General features: G+C 34.9%; 2 protein-coding genes across 2 annotated transcripts; both read left to right on the top strand.

Annotated features, from left to right (window-relative positions):
• The first annotated feature begins 673 nt into the window (after window positions 1-673).
• Window positions 674-3254, top strand: LOC149708958 (cytochrome P450 4V2-like). The gene is made up of 4 exons (XM_089863182.1): window positions 674-841; window positions 1049-1115; window positions 1771-1950; window positions 2569-3254. Exons 1-4 carry the CDS (start codon window positions 692-694, stop codon window positions 2724-2726), a joined length of 555 nt encoding a protein of 184 aa, XP_089719308.1. The 5' UTR covers window positions 674-691; the 3' UTR covers window positions 2727-3254.
• Window positions 3255-4157: 903 nt separating this feature from the next.
• Window positions 4158-9672, top strand: LOC149708957 (uncharacterized). The gene is made up of 10 exons (XM_089863889.1): window positions 4158-4271; window positions 4427-4536; window positions 5662-5713; window positions 6040-6170; window positions 6631-6716; window positions 7866-8023; window positions 8085-8183; window positions 8782-8890; window positions 9425-9491; window positions 9561-9672. The coding sequence occupies exons 1-10, from the start codon at window positions 4158-4160 to the stop codon at window positions 9610-9612; spliced, it is 978 nt and encodes a 325-aa protein (XP_089720015.1). The 3' UTR covers window positions 9613-9672.
• Window positions 9673-19775: the final 10103 nt, after the last annotated feature.

Genomic DNA, 19775 nt, shown 5'->3' with positions numbered 1-19775 from the left:
CTTGTGGTATTGCTGTACTGAATTTAATTAAATTACAGATTATAGAGGAAAGAAAATCCATGTTCTTGAAAAAACAAACGTCTAAAGAGGTTCCCGCTTTTAATAGAAGTGTTTCATTTTTGGATCTTATTTTGGACATGCATTTTAACGACGAAGAATTCAGGCTAGAAGACGTTCAAAACGAAGTCGAAAACATTTTGTTTGCGGTAAGCATTTCTTGATAAAACCTGGAAAAGTCAAAATGTGATAAAAAGTTAGGGAAAATAGGGCAATTTTTAGAATTTCAAGAAAGTTTTAAAAATTTAAGACTTTCACACACTAAGGGAATTTTAAGAATTTCAACAAAGTCAGGGAATTAAAGTTGCTAAAATAACTGTGGTTGAACCATCCAATTGGGTGACATTTTAAACGCCTTTATAGAGAGATCTCGTTTGATCTGACATCGAAATGGCGAACTTAACTTCGCAATGCTTTACATTAAATATTCATAACATGCTATTAAAACGAAATTAATTAAAAACAACTAAAATTTACCCTAGAAACATCAGGCAAAATCGTAGAAAAAGTCAGGGATTTTAATCTGAAAATTTCGTGCCTATACTCTGTAGAAATTAACCCTTTCTTACGCAGAAATCCAAATATCGCAATAATTGCCATCAAATTATAGGGTCACGATACGGTAACCCTTACTATGAGTTGGGTGTTGTTCTTGTTGGGGCAGAATGAGTCTTCCCAAAAGAAAGTGCACCAAGAACTGGATGAAGTGCTTGGCTCATATTCTGAAACTCCAGTGGAACTAGACGACTTGAAAAGACTACCCTACTTAGATTGCGTCATCAAGGTACGTGGAACCATGAATTCATTTTTGCTGTAGTTTATCATCAATTGCAGGGTAGGAACTAATAAACCTTATGGCCTGAAAGATAACGCATAAAAGTATTTTTACTATTGCATTTATAATCTAGTCCATTAACCCACATTATGAAGGGTGTTTGTTTTGACCTAGAAAGAAGTCTAGTTCAAATACAAAGTAATTTTTATTTCCTAGGAAGCGACAAGGCTGTACACTCCGGCACCAATAATAGCGAGACGTTTGGACGAAGACTTGAAAATTGGTAATCTAAATAACCTGACGATTTGAGGTTGAAATTAATGCAAAAATTTGTATCAGTGCAAACGCAAATCGGTCTTGAGTTTTTGCGCGATAGTTTTAATTTGTTGTCGCGAAATCATTTAGTTGTTAGACTCCTTAGAAAATAGAAAACCCTATGTTTGGTCTAGTTTTTAAACCAGATTAGTATCAGGATAGGTTAGTTTTGGTTTGGTTATTGGAACCCACAATGGTGTTTGGGATAGGCTAGGTTTGGTTTGGTTATTGGAACCCACAATGGTGTTTGGGATAGGCTAGGTTTGGTTTGGTTATTGGAACCCACAATGGTGTTTGGAATAGGCTAGGTTTGGTTATTTGAACCCCAACGGTTTTAGGGTGGGCTTATTCCAATTTATAAGAGGCCAATTAGTTAAACAGATTGTCCGTATTTTTCGTCATCGTCGTCAGCAAGGCCATCAAAACGCAGATTTAAGAGAGCCAATCAGATATTTTAAAGGTATTGGAGATTTTCATTGGGCTATGAGTTGGACTGAAGTAAAGGTTAACTGTTCTTCATGCCTGCTTCTTTTAAATGTACATATTCCTGGTGTGCATGATGTCGCTGGAAACAGTTGAAATTTTCACCATAAACTTACAAGTGTTTCCTTTTTCTTCCATAGGTGACGTGGTTATACCGAAAGGAGCTGAATGCTTTATAAATCTGGACGCAATTCACCATGATCCTGATGCGTTTTCTGATCCCGAGTACTTCTTGCCCGAACGATTTTTGTCTAACGACGAAACACCACTTAACAATAACGGATTTCTTGCCTTCTCTGCGGGTCCCAGAGGATGCCTAGGTAATACCAATCAATTAAACCGTCAAGACGATTGAATCAGTTAGCATGTGTTCTAAAGCCCTTTTTGAAAATGAGAGCCACAATAGAGTCTGCTTGATATGCAAAGTGGATTCAAAGACGTTAAATAGAGCTTTGTTAGAATCCATATCTAACTTCTTGGATCCACATACCGGATTATTCCGTCTTAATAAAACACGGTGGTTAAACAGCTCAATTTAACCCCCGACTTTTGAAAATGGTATTTCTGTTTCTGATATAATTCCTACCAGGGATATACAGACCGCGGTCCTTCATTGACTTTCTGTTGTTACTTACAAATCACACATCAATTCATAATATAAAAACCACACTTACAGAATAAGAAGGTGGGGTGAACTCATCCTTTATCAACTACAGGTCCAAATAGTAATGTTTTAAAAGCGATTTAAACATCTCGTGGTTGCTTGGGGTTGGGCGGTGGTTTTAGAATATAGAGAAACGTTGCAAAGTCAGCATTGGGACTGTCGAGTCATTTTCACTTCGTTCATGAAGGTGTCGAATTAAAACGATTTTTAGAAAGATTATTTATAGAAGAAAAACGTGTGGTGATAATAAAAACACTAGATTATCGTTTTACAGGATATCGCTACGCTTTGTTGGAGATGAAAGTGGTGCTGAGCACAATACTGAGACGTTTCACTGTAAAATCATCCCTGCCTCGTGACAAAATTCTTCTCTCACTTGAATTGGTGCAAAGACCGGTTGGCGGATTACCAGTCACCTTTCTACTTCGATAGAACTATCTTCAATTAATTAATCTACAATTCATATTTGAATTAAGAAACTTAAGAATGGTTCTTGAATTTTTAAAATAATACCGAGCTTTATCGTTACACATTTACAAGAGACTTCAAACTGCCGAAAAATATTTCCCACAATTTTATTAAATTCTGTGCAAAAAAATGAAACATCGGTTTGAAAAGTTGATATACATACAATGCTTACGAGTCTGTGCAACATATAAACTTAAGGAATCCATACAGTATATTTTTATGAATGTTTAGTTGCATGAATATCTAGAGACCCCCGTTATTCATAGTTATATTTCTTTCAAGGTACATACAACCCTTAATTAGGTACAGTACAAGTTTCGATTCAAATATACCTAAAATGTTCCAAATCCCATATTTATTCCTTAACTGTATGTATTGCAGACAATTGCCATTATTCTTGATCTATACGAATTAATTTCAAGATCTATTGTATTACGCAACGTTACCACTGTACTTAAATATTAATTAAAATTAGTTTTTCTTTACCTTTAAACTTCTTTATGATTCTAAATTTGGGTTGCAAAATCCACTTTTAACACAATCTAATGATTCAACAATCTCACAAACGTTCAATCAAATTTCAAAATAGTGTACTTCATCGCAGTAAAAATAAAACTTCGATGACTGAATACAGCACATACAGTCGAATTTAAATTGTTTTCATGCTAGAATAACTTTCTTTACAAGAACTGATGGGTTTGTATAAATTTAACGTATTATGAATTCCCAGTCGAAAGCTGGCCTACAAAAGTACATAGTACAACACGGGAATTGAGGTAGCTCTAAACTGAGTCGGAAGTAGCTCCGTCACTTGGGGAAAAGGAACTACAGCTTTCCGGAGAATCCTGAGTGATGAGTTTAAAATTTCGCTCATTTGCAGAAGAAAAGGAATAATTTTCTCTCTCTCTCACGGGGTGGGGGGGGGGGAATTAAAATCATGTTTTTTCTCTCCTCAACGGGCGTTTAAGCAATATTCCTTTCAAGATAATATTAAATTCATAATACGTGGTATTTATTCACATACAAGCATTCATAAGCTCGGTTTTCAGTTCGCCTACAACCCTCGTCGTTAAGTAACTACAGGCTATTCAATGCTGAAAGAGTTGTAGTATGATTTTGTCATAGTTGTCAAACCTATTCTCCTGTGGTTGAATACATCCTAAGCTACATATTACACATAACGATGTACAGAAAGAATCTATGGAATTAGAGTACAGTATAACACCAGAAACTTACTCGTAAAACGTATCATGACAATTAGTTTGAAACTTCCCTTTAATTTGGTTCTGTTATAGTTTATTCATTGCACGAAGAAAAAGAATTAAGAAATTTTCCATCGCTTGAAAGGAAATACATATGCTTAGTTTTGAATAATAAATGCGGAGAATAACACAGATGTCTTATATTGATCTCGAGCTTTCAGAATTGAACAAGGGGCGATACGTTACAAGGGAATTTTCAACGTGTCACCGATCTCATTCTACTGTTATTTTACAAAGAAAGGATTTTGTATTTCACAAAAGGATCCAATGGAGACTAGAAACCCAGGAAGAAATATTTCACCCAATAGCTTAACAAAATACGAAAGATATTTAAACGGAAAATTCACTATTGGCACAAAATTGATAGTGTGGAGTATTTGTTTAATCGTTTGTATTTATCAGTTAGCTAAGTTTTTTCAGTTGTTTTTTCTATTTGAAACGACCGTTGACGCCGATGTTTTAATTGATCCAGACCCGAAACTTCCTGGTATAACTATTTGCTACAATCGAATGTAAGTATTGCACTGTGTTTTTTCTATTATACAAGATTGAGTGGGTAATTTACGAAATACCGCTCTAAATTACCAATTTAGACAATACCGTAAATATACCAGGATAATTTAAAATTTATATTATACGAAAAATTTACTATGGTAATTTAAATTTTATCATTCGAAAAATTTACTATGGTAATTTAAAATTTATATCATTCGAAAAACTTACCATGGTAGTGTAAAATTTATATCATTCGAAAAATTTACCATGGTAGTTTAAAATTTATATCATTTGAGAAATTTACCATGGTAGTTTAAAATTTATATCATTTGCGAAATTTACCATGGTAGTTTAAAATTTATATCATTTGCGAAATTTACCATGGTAGTTTAAAATTTATATCATTTGCGAAATTTACCATGGTAGTTTAAAATTTATATCATTTGCGAAATTTACCATGGTAATTTAAAATTTATATCATTCGAAAAATTTACTATGGTAATTTAAAATTTATATCATTCGAAAAATTTACTATGGTAATTTAAAATTTATATCATTCGAAAAATTTACTATGGTAATTTAAAATTTATATCATTCGAAAAATTTACTATGGTAATTTAAAATTTATATCATTCGAAAAATTTACTATGGTAATTTAAAATTTATATCATTCGAAAAATTTACTATGGTAATTTAAAATTTACATCATTCGAAAAATTTACCATGGTAGTTTAAAATTTATATCATTCGGGAAATTTACCTTGGTAATTTAAAATTCCTATTATACGAGAAATTTACCGTGGATGGTCTTCAGTTAATAAAATTGACGGTATTTTAACTTTTATTTATAAATAAATTTCGAGTCATAAATTCGAGTAATTAAATATACTTTTCTTCAGGTAAAAACCTTTCTGAATCACAATTTTAAAACAAAATATAAACCAGGTTACATAATATTTTACTTAACCCTGAACCACACTATCAAATTAGACTAGTCACCACATTTCTGGTCTACTTTGATTAGTTGGATAGAAAACGAGTTACGCATTTGTAAAACTCATAATCTTGATCAAATTTTGATACCTTTTTGAAAACGATTTCGTAGCAGTTCTGATGGTATATAATCCTCCCTTTTAATTTAGACTACTGGATTGGATTATTTGTAATAAATCTGAGGATTACTGCAGATTAGCAGTGAGTGTTTTTGATTGGTGAATACACGATGGAAACAATGGCCTTTGTTATAAAGAGTAATAGAAAAACCAGTTGCAGATAAAGAATTTAACAATTAACTAAGTCTTACTTTTAATATTAAATATGCCGCGCTGATCAGTTCGTCGTAAAGTTACAGGTTGTTTTTTGTGAATTTATTAAAATTTTCGTGAAGCCTTTGTTTTTACATTTCCTGTACTTTAACAATTTGGAGAGTAATGTCGAATAATTAGTGAATAACGTAGGTTATTGGTCCATCGTGAAGAAGAACGTATTACATACTTTTATAATATAACCTTCCATTATAGGGTGAAAATAGACCACCAGAAGCAAGCTATTATCTTAGTCAACCGGACAATGCTCTCAGCGCTCTTAGTTACTGCAAATTCATTTGCTATAACAATAGTGAAGTTCATGTACCACTAACAATCTGTGAAGGGTATGATGTTTTAAAAATATTAATCCTTCAAGAAATTGAATTTCAGAAGAAATATTATTAAACCAAGCAAAAAGACACTTGTTTTTAGCTTTTATCTACTTGCCAGTGTCTATCATTTCTTAATATCTATTTATAAATTTTCAAATATCAATACACGATTTAACAATAATTGTGAAAGCCTCCTTTAACAAGGAAACTTTGCTAGGTAAAGGATACTAGGTAAAGGAATACTTTGGCCTTGGATTTCTTCTTTTTTATTCAAAAGGTTATAAAAAATAACTAAACGCAAAGGCACATGGGGTTGCCCCTCAGCCCGTCGAAACATTTTTCTAAGCATCCAAAAACCATTAATTTTCTCTTTAAGTTTAAAACGTCTTTGCACACTTCCGACTTCCTATCTTTTTCTCTTTTGGCTTTGAGGTGATTAAACTTATTAAACTAAAATAAAATTAAATTATAGAACTTGGATTTTCAATGGTTACGAACCGTGCTCAATAATAAATGCCGCATGGAATGAACCGTTGACTTACAACGGTAGTTTTGGAGGTATGTCGATAAAATTATATCCATGAATACATGAGGCCTTTTCTAGCTAAGTTCCTTAACAGTATTTGTTGGAAATTTTTTTTTTTTGAAAAATGAATAAATATTTGATTTTAGTCGAAGATGTTTTTAAAAAATCTTGTGATTTAAATTAGAGATTTTAATTCAACTGATATAAATCAAACAACCCTGAGACCAGATACGTCGAAATAACGTGATATGCAAGTTCAGATAAATTATGCATGACGTCAGGGGGGTGACAGCTTCTATACCCTCCTCATTTATTCAAGCAAACTCAGCCAAATAATTACCAGCCAAGATCGCAAGTAGAAAATATCTATGCATTTATGTTATAACCCATTACAAGAAAGCGTAACAACCACGATATAATTAGCAAAATACATCAACGTAAAATGTCGTGTATCTGAATAGGCCTAGTTCAGAAAGTTTAAAAATTTTTGAGACTTTCTAATTTTCATTTAATTCTGAAAATTGGTCTATAACAATTAAGAAGAACATTTGACTTAGATCTGCTACTTTATGGAGGATTTTTTTTTTAAAAACTTTAATTAAAGTTTTTAAAAAAATCCTCGATGAAGTAGCAGATCTCATTTTAATTTTAATTTATAAATAAAGTTGTATGAACCATGGATCAAAATTTTAATACTTATGATTTGACTTAGATTTCCGAGTATGATATTACTATGATCAGAAGTGAGATGAAACTAGAAGTGAAAGGGCTCTAGCATTGGTAATAGATCCTGGCACTAGTGAACAAATTTGAGGATTCTTCTTACCCCCTACCCCTCAACCTAAAGCGGCGAAACACGGACGCGGGTGCTTGAATCTAGTTCGGCCGTCTACCACCGCGAGCGTCTCACGTTTTGGGGGGGGGGGAATTCTGAAACCGCCACTAGAGGGCCAACCGTTGGTGTGTTATCAAGAATATTCACTTTCGCCGAGTGGAGAATTTGGTTAGCTCAGTACTTCTAGTCTCATCTCACTTCTGCTATGATCTCAAGGTTTTGAGAAAATTACTATTTAACGAGTCAGGATTAGAGTGGAAAAAAGGACGTTGAGCCCGAATAAAATTAATTCCATAGCATCTGAAAAACGATTGTGTGTACATTTTAAACTTTTTGGCTTTTTCAGAATTTATGTACCGAGCAAACTCCGTATTCAAGCAACCAAAAAATGGTTGGGTTATCGGTTTTGACGTGTCAATGCACAGTTCTATAGAAGTGCCTACAAGAAGGGTCAGATCATACGTCATACTTCCCGGTCACGGTTACAAGGCTACGTTTAAAAAGGTTTTAAAAAATATGTACGAAACTTAAGTAGAAGGGTTATACTAAGTTAATTTCATTCTAGACAATCGTGTATCGCATGGAACCACCGTACCAAACAAAATGCTATAATTATACAAGAGCATCTCTAAAAAACTACGGAGCCAATATTATGGGCTACGAGGTATAGTAATAACAGAAGTAAGATAAGGGACTAAAAGTATCTCGGTAACTAAATTCTTCACTTGGCGAACGTGAATATTTTTGATAAGACACCAACGGTTGGCCCTCTGGTAGCGGTTTCTGAATTTTCCCTCCAAAACGTGAGACGCTCGTGGCGGTAGACGGCCGAACTAGGTTCAAGCACAGGCGTCCGTGTTCCGCGGCTTTAGGTTGAGGGGAAAGGGGTAGGAAATGTTCTTGGAACTCGACCAATTTTTTTCTCTGTAGTGTAGGCGCGATGGAGCGGCATAAAATCCTCAAATTTCTTCACTAATGCCAGGATCTATTACCAATGCTAGAGCTCTTTACTTCTAGTCCCTTATCTTACTTCTGGTAATAAGAAATGATGTTGTTATGTCACGGATAAGATTTAAACACTCATACCAAGAAGAATTATACATATAAAGGTATATTTCTTCAAGCTAATACGCATGCATGAGCTCTCTGTCATACGAGCTATATAACTTTATACCTGTTGGCACTTTCAATTGTTTTTAATCTAAAGTCTGCATATCAGTAAATATATTGCGCAAGTTTTGTTTAATTTGAATGTTTTTCAGACATGTTTTTACAACTGTATATGGAGATCTCTGAAAGATATATGCGGATGCATACCTAGAGGTATCCCATTCATTAGAGGATACTTCGCGTGTAACACAACGGACCAAGGTAAGCATAACGCACATATGTTTACGCAAAGGTGTGAGTTTTGTCAATTTTTTACTATAAAAAGCAACTGCGTGATTTTATTCACTTAAAACGTGTGCTTTGAAAGTATAAAATATAATCCACAAAAATGATAAATTGATAAATGATTCACGCATTATCTTGAAAGGTTCTGCCTTTATCTAATACACAGCTTTATAAAAGAAATACCTATAACCTTACCTTGGGTTCTACTCTAAACCCAACAAAAACCTCCACCCCTCAACATGACAGGGATTTTTTGGAATATTTCCATGTCTCTTTTAAATGCATATTTGCACCATAATGCAAAATATGAATACTTCTTTTTGGATAAGGGTAAAACGAAAAGAAGTTTTCGTCCCTTTGACATAAAAATTTAGAAATTCCATAAAACTGAATAAAATTTTTGAAATATTTTTCTTCAGGAACATTACCTTGTAAAGAAACTTTTGCCTGGCGTTTGCATTTGACACAATTAAATTAAATTTTTCTACTAAATTCCGGTTTTTTTTCTAGAACTATGCGAATTTTCATCTAAAGAAGTAGAAAGAACATGTAATTTTGAATGTCCGCAGGCCTGCAAGTAAGTGGATTCTGGAACTGCGAAAAGTAATTTGTCACTAGTCGTTGTAAATATATTATTTTTTTCCAGAGCTGAATACCTTGACTTTAGCCTTACTCAGATATTTGCCGATCATTGGTAGGTTTTTATTTCATTATTATCGGTAACCATTACGGTACTGGCTCGTTTAGACAAAGGAAATAAATTAGACCAAAATTTCCAGCGGTCGCTTAAATACATCTACAGTAGTAAATGGTATTTGAATTTTAAATCTAATTGAAATTACACTACAGTAATCTACATCTAATAGAGGTTTAGAACGAAAAACGATATGGGTATGGGCAAAAACTTTAATATTATTTTCATTTATCAATCAGAGCAGCTATTTTAATGGCGGATCCCTAATTCATGAGTCCTATTTAAGTTTCTTGATTAATATCAAAAAGTGAAGAAAATTGCAAACCTAATTAATTACCCAACACTCAAGAAACTATTGGCTAGTAAGAAAATGGTTAGTAAAAAGGTAGCGTAGTATCAGAACTTACCCACGGAACAACAGAACTTCACCAGTAGAAATTCACTGTTTTACTACCTACCATGCTATTTCACTTAAAGCTAATTAAACAACATTTTATTCATTAATTCGATGGAAATTTTATGATTATCTAACGGAGTTTGATTCTTATCTTTTTCGATAATTGCTCTAATACTTCGGCGAGTTTGTGCTACAAAATGCCAATTAAAAATTACGTTTTTTACGAGGTGTATTGAACTTTGGTCTTGCAGAATAGAGCAGAGTAGTCCAGGGTGTGGACCGAGTAGAGCATCTACAAGACCGAGTAGCGTCAATATGAAAAAAATACGTTAAAGTCCTATTTTTTGGGAAAGATATTGAGAACGCACCATGCTTCTGCTTATAGGCGATAGGTGGCACCATTGGTGTCTCCAACACAGTTACGAACATAGTTCATTGAGCAAAATGAACCATGCGGAAATAAACTGTTTTAAAAGCACCACCCATCGCCAATAAGTGGAAATTTATGCAAGAAGAAATGAGGTAAGATAGAGCGTTATGATGATGGGCGACCTGTGGCACTGAAACCCTCCCAGTGTGCCTTGGGCAGGCCTCTCGCCATTGTTTGACATATTGACGTCACTAGGTTTATAGGCCTACATGCTATAGGGCCGAGTACGGAAGAAATTAGATTAAAAGTTTAAATATGATTCAAAAATTTTTATCAATAGTGATAATTTTTCGACCGCCGCAGAGGTTTATCATGAGCTTCGAGGAAATATTGTCTTGGAATTTTATCATAAACCAAGAATATCAGTAAGCAGTGAAATTTTAAGGGGATACTGAAGTATAAAATGGGATTAAGCTTATAAAGTTATTTTAATGCTTGATGTGGAATAAATAAAAAATGCTGTAGACAAGTTTTAAATGACCGATCAATTTGGTGTAAGAACTCGCCACTTTGGCGCTACTGTACTTGAAAAGTACAAATCTTTAAAAAACTTCGTGGTTCCTACCTTAAGTGTCTCATCAAAGAGGGTATAAAGAGGGGGAGTAGAAGGCTACGCTGGAGTGTTCTCGCTTTGAAAGTTTACCTCTAAGCTTCCGGTGCGCGCGCATCTTTCTCTGCCCTCTTATTGGTTGAAATACGGTGAACCGGATATTAGGAGGAAAATATAACAAATAAATAAAAAAGAAAAGCGAGAACACCCAAAATGCCTTGCCAAAGCCGCTAGCTTCTACTCCCCCTCTTTCTACCCTCTTTGGTCTCATCTAAGTCTTTGATATGACACAAGAAATTCAATCCATGCCTAATCCACAACCGGATTGTGGCTTCGTTTTTACATTTTATACCAGCAGGAATACACAAATTTCTTCATCTTGGAATGTTTAAGAGGTCATAGACCCCATATATCAGATTCAATGTAAGGGGTAGGGTTTAAAAATACGTCAAACCGCCTGCTCCTCCCTCCTCGCGTATTATTGACTATTCACTTGCAAAGATAACTTGTTTACAATCGGGTTCTACACGGATAGGTCGATAGGTCGATAGCTATGTGAGTGTCACTTGGCTTTTAAGTTCAACCCCTTTAGGTAGGACGTGAGGCGTGACGGTTTTTAAATCTCCTCCCCTTTAGTTCAAGCAGTAAGACCTAGAAAATGGCTGGTTAAAGATACCAAGTAGAAGAATTCTATGTATTCCTTATACAAGGGGGTTGTTTTTGCCACTGGTATTTACTAATTAACGTTAATTTCAGAATTTGGACTTGTTCAGTAATATCGGTGGATATATAGGTATAGCTATTGTAGAATTGCAGGAAATATTAATTTTGGTAACGTAATTTAATCTTGACTTTTAAACCCCGACAGGAATTTGGTTGGGCATGTCAGTTCCGCTCTTTCACGATATTCTGTGGCAGCTAGTATTCAACTTTTCTGGTCGCGTTTCCATCGAAATCTCAAAACGGTTTGCGTCACTCAAAGAGTCAGTTTATGTTAAATCTCACAATCAAAGAGAGTGGAGAACTTTCTAAACTATTGGAAAAGCTGCAGATATACGGCTAATTTGACATTGTTACCGAGATGTAGTTAATAAGTAACTTATTGTAAGTGCCACGTCACGGGGGTGTCATCAAGCCATGCTTCGCGAAGTTCTCGAGCATTGAACTCTTATGTGTTTAATTATTTACAAAACTAACATTGAAAAGTACTACATACGTTCAATGTCGAAAAGCTTTACAATTGATTAAATTTGTAGCGTCTATAAAATCTCTTAATTAGCTTGCATCCCAAGATTTCTGGACCGCACTGATTTGAATACCAATTAGCTTTGGAAACCGGTGGGTGCTTTTACAAAACAAGCCATTTTTGGAACCATCAAAGTATACATAGCAGAAATTAGAGAAGGTCATCATTGCTCAAACATTTCATAAAGCCATTCATGATGAACCTTCTCTTAAGCGAGTTAACTCTGCTTATTGTATTGATGGGAACAAACCTTTGTTAATAAAATTATCTTTCCGGCAGAGACGACTTCCTATTTATTATTTTGTTACTCGTGGTAGCACTAACTTCGTTTAAATAATAATTTTAAGATTTATTTGATGTACAGTGTGGACGAGATCAGACCAACAACTTCTTTTACGTGGTCTTTATATCCCTGGATAACTCGACCCTAGATCTTATTTGATGATGTTGACAATAATATTTTTCAGCAGAATCTGTTGAAGAATTACTGGAAATATTTTCAACCGACAATAATGATGAACGTCATCAAATAAAATCTAGGGTTGAGTATTTATAGAACAAACGAAATCGACGAGTGAGTATTGAATTAAAAGGAGAAATCAACATTTCATTCCAAGCGACATTGCTATGATGGTAAGGTTCACAAGGTTTTAAACTTGTGTCCCTCTCCTATTAATTAAAAATATAAGCGGGAAGGATGGGGACACTGTGGAGGAGTTTACCTTGGTACAATATTTGCCCGTAGAAAAAACCATTTCCAGACAGTTTAAATAAACATAATGAGAGAAATGGGCAGACCGGTGATGTACGAACGAGGAAACTTCTACGTCACCTTTCATTTGAGACTCAGAAGAACTTGGCTTCTTTTCTTAGAACTAACACTCAAATTAAATTAATTACGAGATTGTCAAAGAGGATGGATGTCACCATATAATATCGTTCACTTTGCTGTTAGCGATTATAAAATCTATAATCTGATCAAATTGGGTTAAGGTGATAAACCTATATATCGAGGTTTAGCCGTGCAAAGAGGTTATGGCCTTGGAAGCATGCTGCTCTTAGCATTTAAATCAGCCATACCAAAACTTAAAGAGGGTGACATAGACATTCCTAGGCTGAACCTTTTTATACACTGGTGTAAAAATTGTCTCAAATGTCTCAAGTGGTACAGATTTTTAAAAGGCATTAAGAGATGCGGGAGAGAAACAAGAAGAGCAACGTAGGGAAAAGTGAAAAAAAAACTGGAATCGAACGTAAAAGGAAACACACAGCGTCTCCCATCAACAGTTTTGGTAACAGGAATAGGAGCTCATCTACGATTTAATTGAAAGTACTCTTATAATGTCTCTTGCACATCCTAACTCTCAGAACAGTGTCAGATCGGAAGTAAATATTTTTCAAGTACCTTATACCCAAACTGGAATATTAGGAATTCAATGAGTTGAGCAGACCCCCAACCCTAACGTAAATGAAAACCAGGCTATTATATTCCCTATCAAAGAAAACTCTGAGACGTGCTTGAAAAAGATAATTCATGTGAAAGTAAAAGTGATAAAGCCCCATGCGGATTTTTACCGGAGTCTGCTCTGTTTGCGATGCAAACGGTGATATAACCACGACAATCTAACAAAGTTTGACCGGAAGACCCATTTCAGTCTTTCTATCGAGTTACACGTAACATTGAATGATGGGTCAGTGACATCGTGTCCTCATTTACAATACCGTGAAAATAGTCGATCCCAAAGTAATGTTATTCCCCCAAGGAAAGGTATAACCATTATCCCTCTGGTTTCCTTTAGAACTTTCGAGAACCATTAACGATATTTAGTGGTATCGACACGTTACAATAATCACTGTTGATGGAAATTAAAAGTAAAACTATCAAGCGAAAGTTCTGATAGTCCAAGCTCTAAAATGGTTTCCTCAAGCTGCGAGTTTTTTTGTGTTTAATGTCCAAGTGGAAATTTAATGTCAAGTTGAACCGTTTCAACGCCCATGTCAAAAGGAGTTACATCTGAGCGAGATACTTGCGTTTACTCAGACTTCCTCGCACCTAAAATCCACACAGTATATTTTGACTCAATGGAGTCACTGAAGCAAGTTAAAATATCACATCTACTACGTGTATTGCAGCGTTGTTTTTGTTCATGATGTAAATTTCATTGAGATTACAATATAGCACAATCTACCTATTATTAGTAACATTTCACTTCTATATTTATTTTCTTATATATTGTTGTATATAACATATCTTGAAGTAGCATCATACTGTCTACTTAGTATAAAGCTTGCAAGCCGTGTTATAAAATGTATCTTGCGAATAAAGCATCAATTCAAAGCTTAGGTACCGTATTTCAAACTTAATAACTCTTATCCCTCTTAACATAATAACTAGGGCTGTGCGAATAGTGGTTTTTCAAACCGAATCGAATACGAATCGAATAGTAAATCTCCTATTCGAAATCCGAATCGAGTACTCGTTCAAACGAATATTACTCGTTTATCAAAAATTCTTGTTCGAGTACTCGTTATTTTTCGATTAATCGGTTTTACCAGACGAATATTCGTTTCAAAGCGATTGATCGTTTTCTAAATACACCTAGCAGTATTAGTTTTTTAAAAGAGTACTCGAAAATATTAATACTCGGTTTTATCAGACGGATATTCTTTTCAAAACAATTAATCGTTTCCTAAATACACGTAGCAGTCTAAAAATATTGTAGTTCCACATAGAATGGAATTTTTCCTAAGACTGAGTGAGAGAAAAACAAAACATCGCGAATTGCGCAATCGCAATGAAATTCCATAAACGAAACAGTTTCATATATGTCATGTGACCACAGTCCCTCCCATTTCCAATCGAATACTCGTTTCTATTCGAATTTAGCCCCTTGGGAGCGATTATTCGGTTTAGGGAGCTGTATTCGTATGTAAATCGGTTATTCGAATTTCTTTTCGAATAATCGTTTCTTAATTCGAATACTCGTTTTTCTCCAAATGGCAAATTCGATTCGTCGAATCGAATAATCGATTCGAATTAAACGAATACTATTCGAAAATTCGAGTATTCGCACAGCCCTAATAATAACATTAGCAAATCTTCCTCTTAGGTTAATTATTATTTATATTAGAAAGTATTTTGTTTGTTTGAAGGACAAATTCGTTAATTCGTTAAGACATTATATTATTGTAAGTATGCACCATTCTGTAGTTTTATTAACATTTAATTTGATAGCACCATTTCTGATCTGCTTAAAGCTTTGTCAACTGGTAACAGTCTTAGCCAAAATTCGTAAAGAACGATTAATTTTTCATTGTATTTCATTGTAAATAGCCGTTTGGATTGGGACAGTTTCTATAAGATAAAAACCGTAGTCCCTCAATAATGACTGGCAGTAATTGTTATGATAATAAGCAAGAGTATCCTATATTAAGTGTGAGTATCCTACAATAAGTACGGTGTAGTATAACTTCATAGTGAGAGAAGAGTCAAACTTCAGGTTCGCAAAATATATCAGAGAAATCACAGACGAAGTCAAAAACTTCAAAGTCCTTCAAAGAACACACAAGATTCAGTTAAGAAAGCTCGAGTGTTCCACAGGAAACTCCATTATAGTTGTGAGATAACGTAGCGAATTGCAAAAGAACATCCGCTGTTAATGTTATCAATGATCGAAATTTGTACAGTGAAACATAGTAGTGGAATATACTGTAACATATTTACATAGATAAGCATTTAATTGCAATTATAGTGTGAAAATGTTCAAAGTGAAAGTTCATGACAGAATTTCCGAAAACGTAAGACGACATAAGAAAATCCAACGTGAAGAATATTCAGGGTTGGCACGCTGGTATCCAGTCCGGTTTTATCCACCTGGATTAAACCGGTTTAATCCACGATGAAAAATCCAGTGGATTTTTCAAAACATATAATAAAAGAGTACAGCGCAGGCACCATAAAGTGAGATGGAAAGAAACGTTTGACCCACATGTCTTTACCTCTTTATTTCATCGAAATGGTCGATTCCCATATGTTGTGGGTTAGTTTCACGCACCCTCCTCCCACTGCCCACCAGAAACTCGTGAGACTGAGTTGAATTTTTCGCAACGCTATATTGTTGGGTCGGACCGCGCATTTAGAAAAATCTTTATCAGACCCTGCCCTATTGAAGATCACAAAAAGCCTACCCGGGCCCGACCCTAGCTGCCCTATTGAAGATCACAAAAAGCCTACCCGGGCCCGACCCTAGCTGCCCTATTGAAGATCACAAAAAAGCCTACCCGGGCCCGACCCTAGCTGCCCTATTGAAGATCACAAAAAAGCCTACCCGGGCCCGACCCTAGCTGCCCTATTGAAGATCACAAAAAAGCCTACCCGGGCCCGACCCTAGCTGCCCTATTGAAGATCACAAAAAAGCCTACCCGGGCCCAACCCTGCCCTATTGAAGATAATAAAAATGTCTACCCGGGTAGACGGAATGATAAACCTACCGGACCCGACCAGCAAAACATTTTAAGTAATTTTCTCACCCAACCCGACCTAGGCTTTTCCGACCCGATATGGGTCGGGTTGGATAGAAAAATCCTGATTAAATCAATGGCCCTACTCATCTCTAAGGGAAATGTCTATAGTTTTATCAACTTTTATGTACAATAAAAATGATTCTCAATTACACGGCCTAGCAGAAGACAACTAGCGCGCTAAATGTAAAAAGAAGTGCTAAAATTAAGCACTAGAGAGTAGTTTTAAAAAAAGCCAGATAAATCCAATAAAATCCGGTTTAAACCAGCAAAAAACCATACCACTGGCTTTTTCAAGAAAAATCCGGATTTTTGCCAACCCTGAGAATATTCGTTCCGGATCCAGCATAAGAAAACTCATTTATTGTCAAATCATCTGAAGAGCTCCTTCGAAAGTCCGGAACGAGCGAAAATGCGTCCAGTGATCGGCTGCCACGATCAAATGAAGTTGGTGATGACTTCGAAAAATGCCACGACCGATGATAGTGAGAGTCCGCATACAATGATCAGAAAAACTCTAGATAGAAATCCTACCGACAATGGTTCAATCTCCTGAACTTGAGACGTTTCGGTAACCATAACTCTCCTGTAAATAAAAGCTTCTTTTCTAGTCCCTGGTTCGAACAGACCAGTCTCTGCAAACCTCAAAATTCTGAAATAATAGGGAATATAATTAAATATGATTCAGAGATTCAAGTCAATATTTGGAGGTTTTGTTCTTATGTTCAATAAAGATAATAAAAATTGTGCTTAGTGATAAAAATCTTGAGAGTCGAGCTTCAAATGAAGCTCATTGAAATACTTTTACAAATTAAACCCTAAAAACCGAGTGAAAGAAAGTTTACAAAAAATACAAAGGAAATATTAAGGTACAATCAACGTAATAGGGTAGGCCTAAACGTCAAAATTTTAGAGTAGAGAATAAATTATTTTGTAATAGGCCCTATATCTTTAAATATGAACTACAATTTTATTTGACTGAACGAACGATTAAAATATGTTTCTTTGGCCTCAGAATTAAAAAAATTGCAGTTAGTGCAATAGTTTCTGCGCCGTTTTGTCATTTGGGGCTTTTTTGTTATATTCTTTAGACAAAAGATATCCATCCTTATCATACTGGGGGTTTCTGAAGGCCTATGAGAAATTATGGTGGTATTAATTCTTTTTGCGATTTCGGTTCTAAAATGTTTCGTGACATTTTTCCGTCCTGGTCACACATTTCAAGTTTTGATTGGAGCGTTTTTCCTTTGATACCTTAAATTAACTTATCATTGTCTTTCAGTTCGTAATTAAATTTGAGGACTCCTCCGTAAAACACTCCAATCTTTACTCGTTAACGTTGGACCTGATGGTAAAAATGTCATACAACATTTTCGAACCAAATTCGCTGAGAGTCACCCCCTCTCATAATTTCTTACTATCTTTCAAAACACCCTGTAAATAGTGCAGTGTACGTGTATTTATTCTACTCACAAGTAATCAACTTGTTCGAGAACGTTGCGAGGAAGTCGCTTGTTGAGATAAAAATGTACCCATATGCTTTCATACATCTCTTTACCAAAGTACATTTTTCGGTTTAGTTTTTCGATTTCATCCGTAGCATTGTTCCGCTGCAGAACGAAAGGAATAGTTTTTATTTCTATAAACAGCGCTCCATCACCTTTGATGAAGATATCCACAATGTCTTTGGTAAAATCATCGAAATAAATTCCGTTCTGTTTCATTCGATTTGAAAGCCGGGAATATTCCGTGTTTCTTTTTTCCTTAAAGAGAACAAATGGACCCATTTTATTTTAGCAAGTGCTGAAAGTTTGCAAATAATATTTGTACACTTATAAAGTTCTGTACAGAGTCAACATTCTTCTAAAATGTTACTTAATGAAGCCCTCATTAAGTAATACGACCCATAAACAACAAAGGGGTTTAGATAATGTTGCAAAACGGTTAAACAAAAGGAAACATATTATCCGAAACATAAGTGCATCATGGTCTTTAAGTGTCCATCATTAGGTCTTTAGCGGTACGTCTCCTGCCCTTAAGAATTCATTAGCCCTGGCTATGTCTCATACTTTAAAGATTGAGAGATTTAAAAATATAGACATTGCTGCAATGCGTTGCAACTGCAACATACTTCATAATAGAAATTTCTTAAATTCAAATTATTCATAGCTGTAAGTCCCAACAGAATTAAACGAACCAACTCACTTCAATTGAAAGGTCCAATTTACCGTGTTTTAGGATCATTGGCTTCATTTGACGGTCTGTCAAAAGGTCATCGATATTGTCAATATATTGCGAATTTTCAATTACCATTTCGCTCTTGAGTAACGAAGAATAGCATTTTAAAAAAGCGAACGAAAGGAATAGCCAACCACAACGCAAAAAGATGGATCGCTTTTCGAAGCTCTTTGAATCTGTAAAAATTAAAACTTAGTACCCTCTATAGCCCGAAGCAATTTGACAAAAATGGATTTTGACGTAGAAAAAATTAGGGACAATCAAATCACAACGGAAATAACTTTTCGAAAAAATAGACTAGATTTCGAAATTTTTACGCATTTTTTTTAATTCGTGAAAACATTAATTGTAAAGGCTGTTTCACTGTCCATTTTACTTTTAAAATGCTTCCTTTCAGATTTTGCGTGTTTTAGTGTTTTTACCTCTCCGAGTCATTTGGAAAGCGTTTCATGATTTGTAATACAGAAAGGATGTTTTAGGGATGACCCATTATTTAAATTAGCATTGTCTTTTAGTTTCTTAAAAACATTTAGGGAACATCCGTAAAATAATACAATCTTAAACTGAAAACGGTTTCTCGGGCGGCAAAATGCCAAGCACATATTAGACTCATAATTATCCATTGGCTTATTAACAGTGCCACTGAGAGAAAAGAGAAAAGGCAACTTCTAACTCTAGAGTCGTAAATAGAATATGCCTAAATCACAAGGCTACAGAGTTTTTCTAAACATTCCAAGCGGGCCATGTAGTGATGGTCTTGAATTTTCTAAGTCGAACCACTACAC

Source organism: Phalangium opilio, unplaced genomic scaffold, assembly GCF_054372755.1.
Source record: "Phalangium opilio isolate 3A_F unplaced genomic scaffold, DU_Popi_V2 ptg000013l_1, whole genome shotgun sequence".
In the NCBI taxonomy this organism is placed as follows: domain Eukaryota; kingdom Metazoa; phylum Arthropoda; class Arachnida; order Opiliones; family Phalangiidae; genus Phalangium; species Phalangium opilio.
The sequence above is the reverse complement of the archived record's forward strand: the minus strand, read 5'-3'. Positions and strand labels throughout refer to the sequence as shown.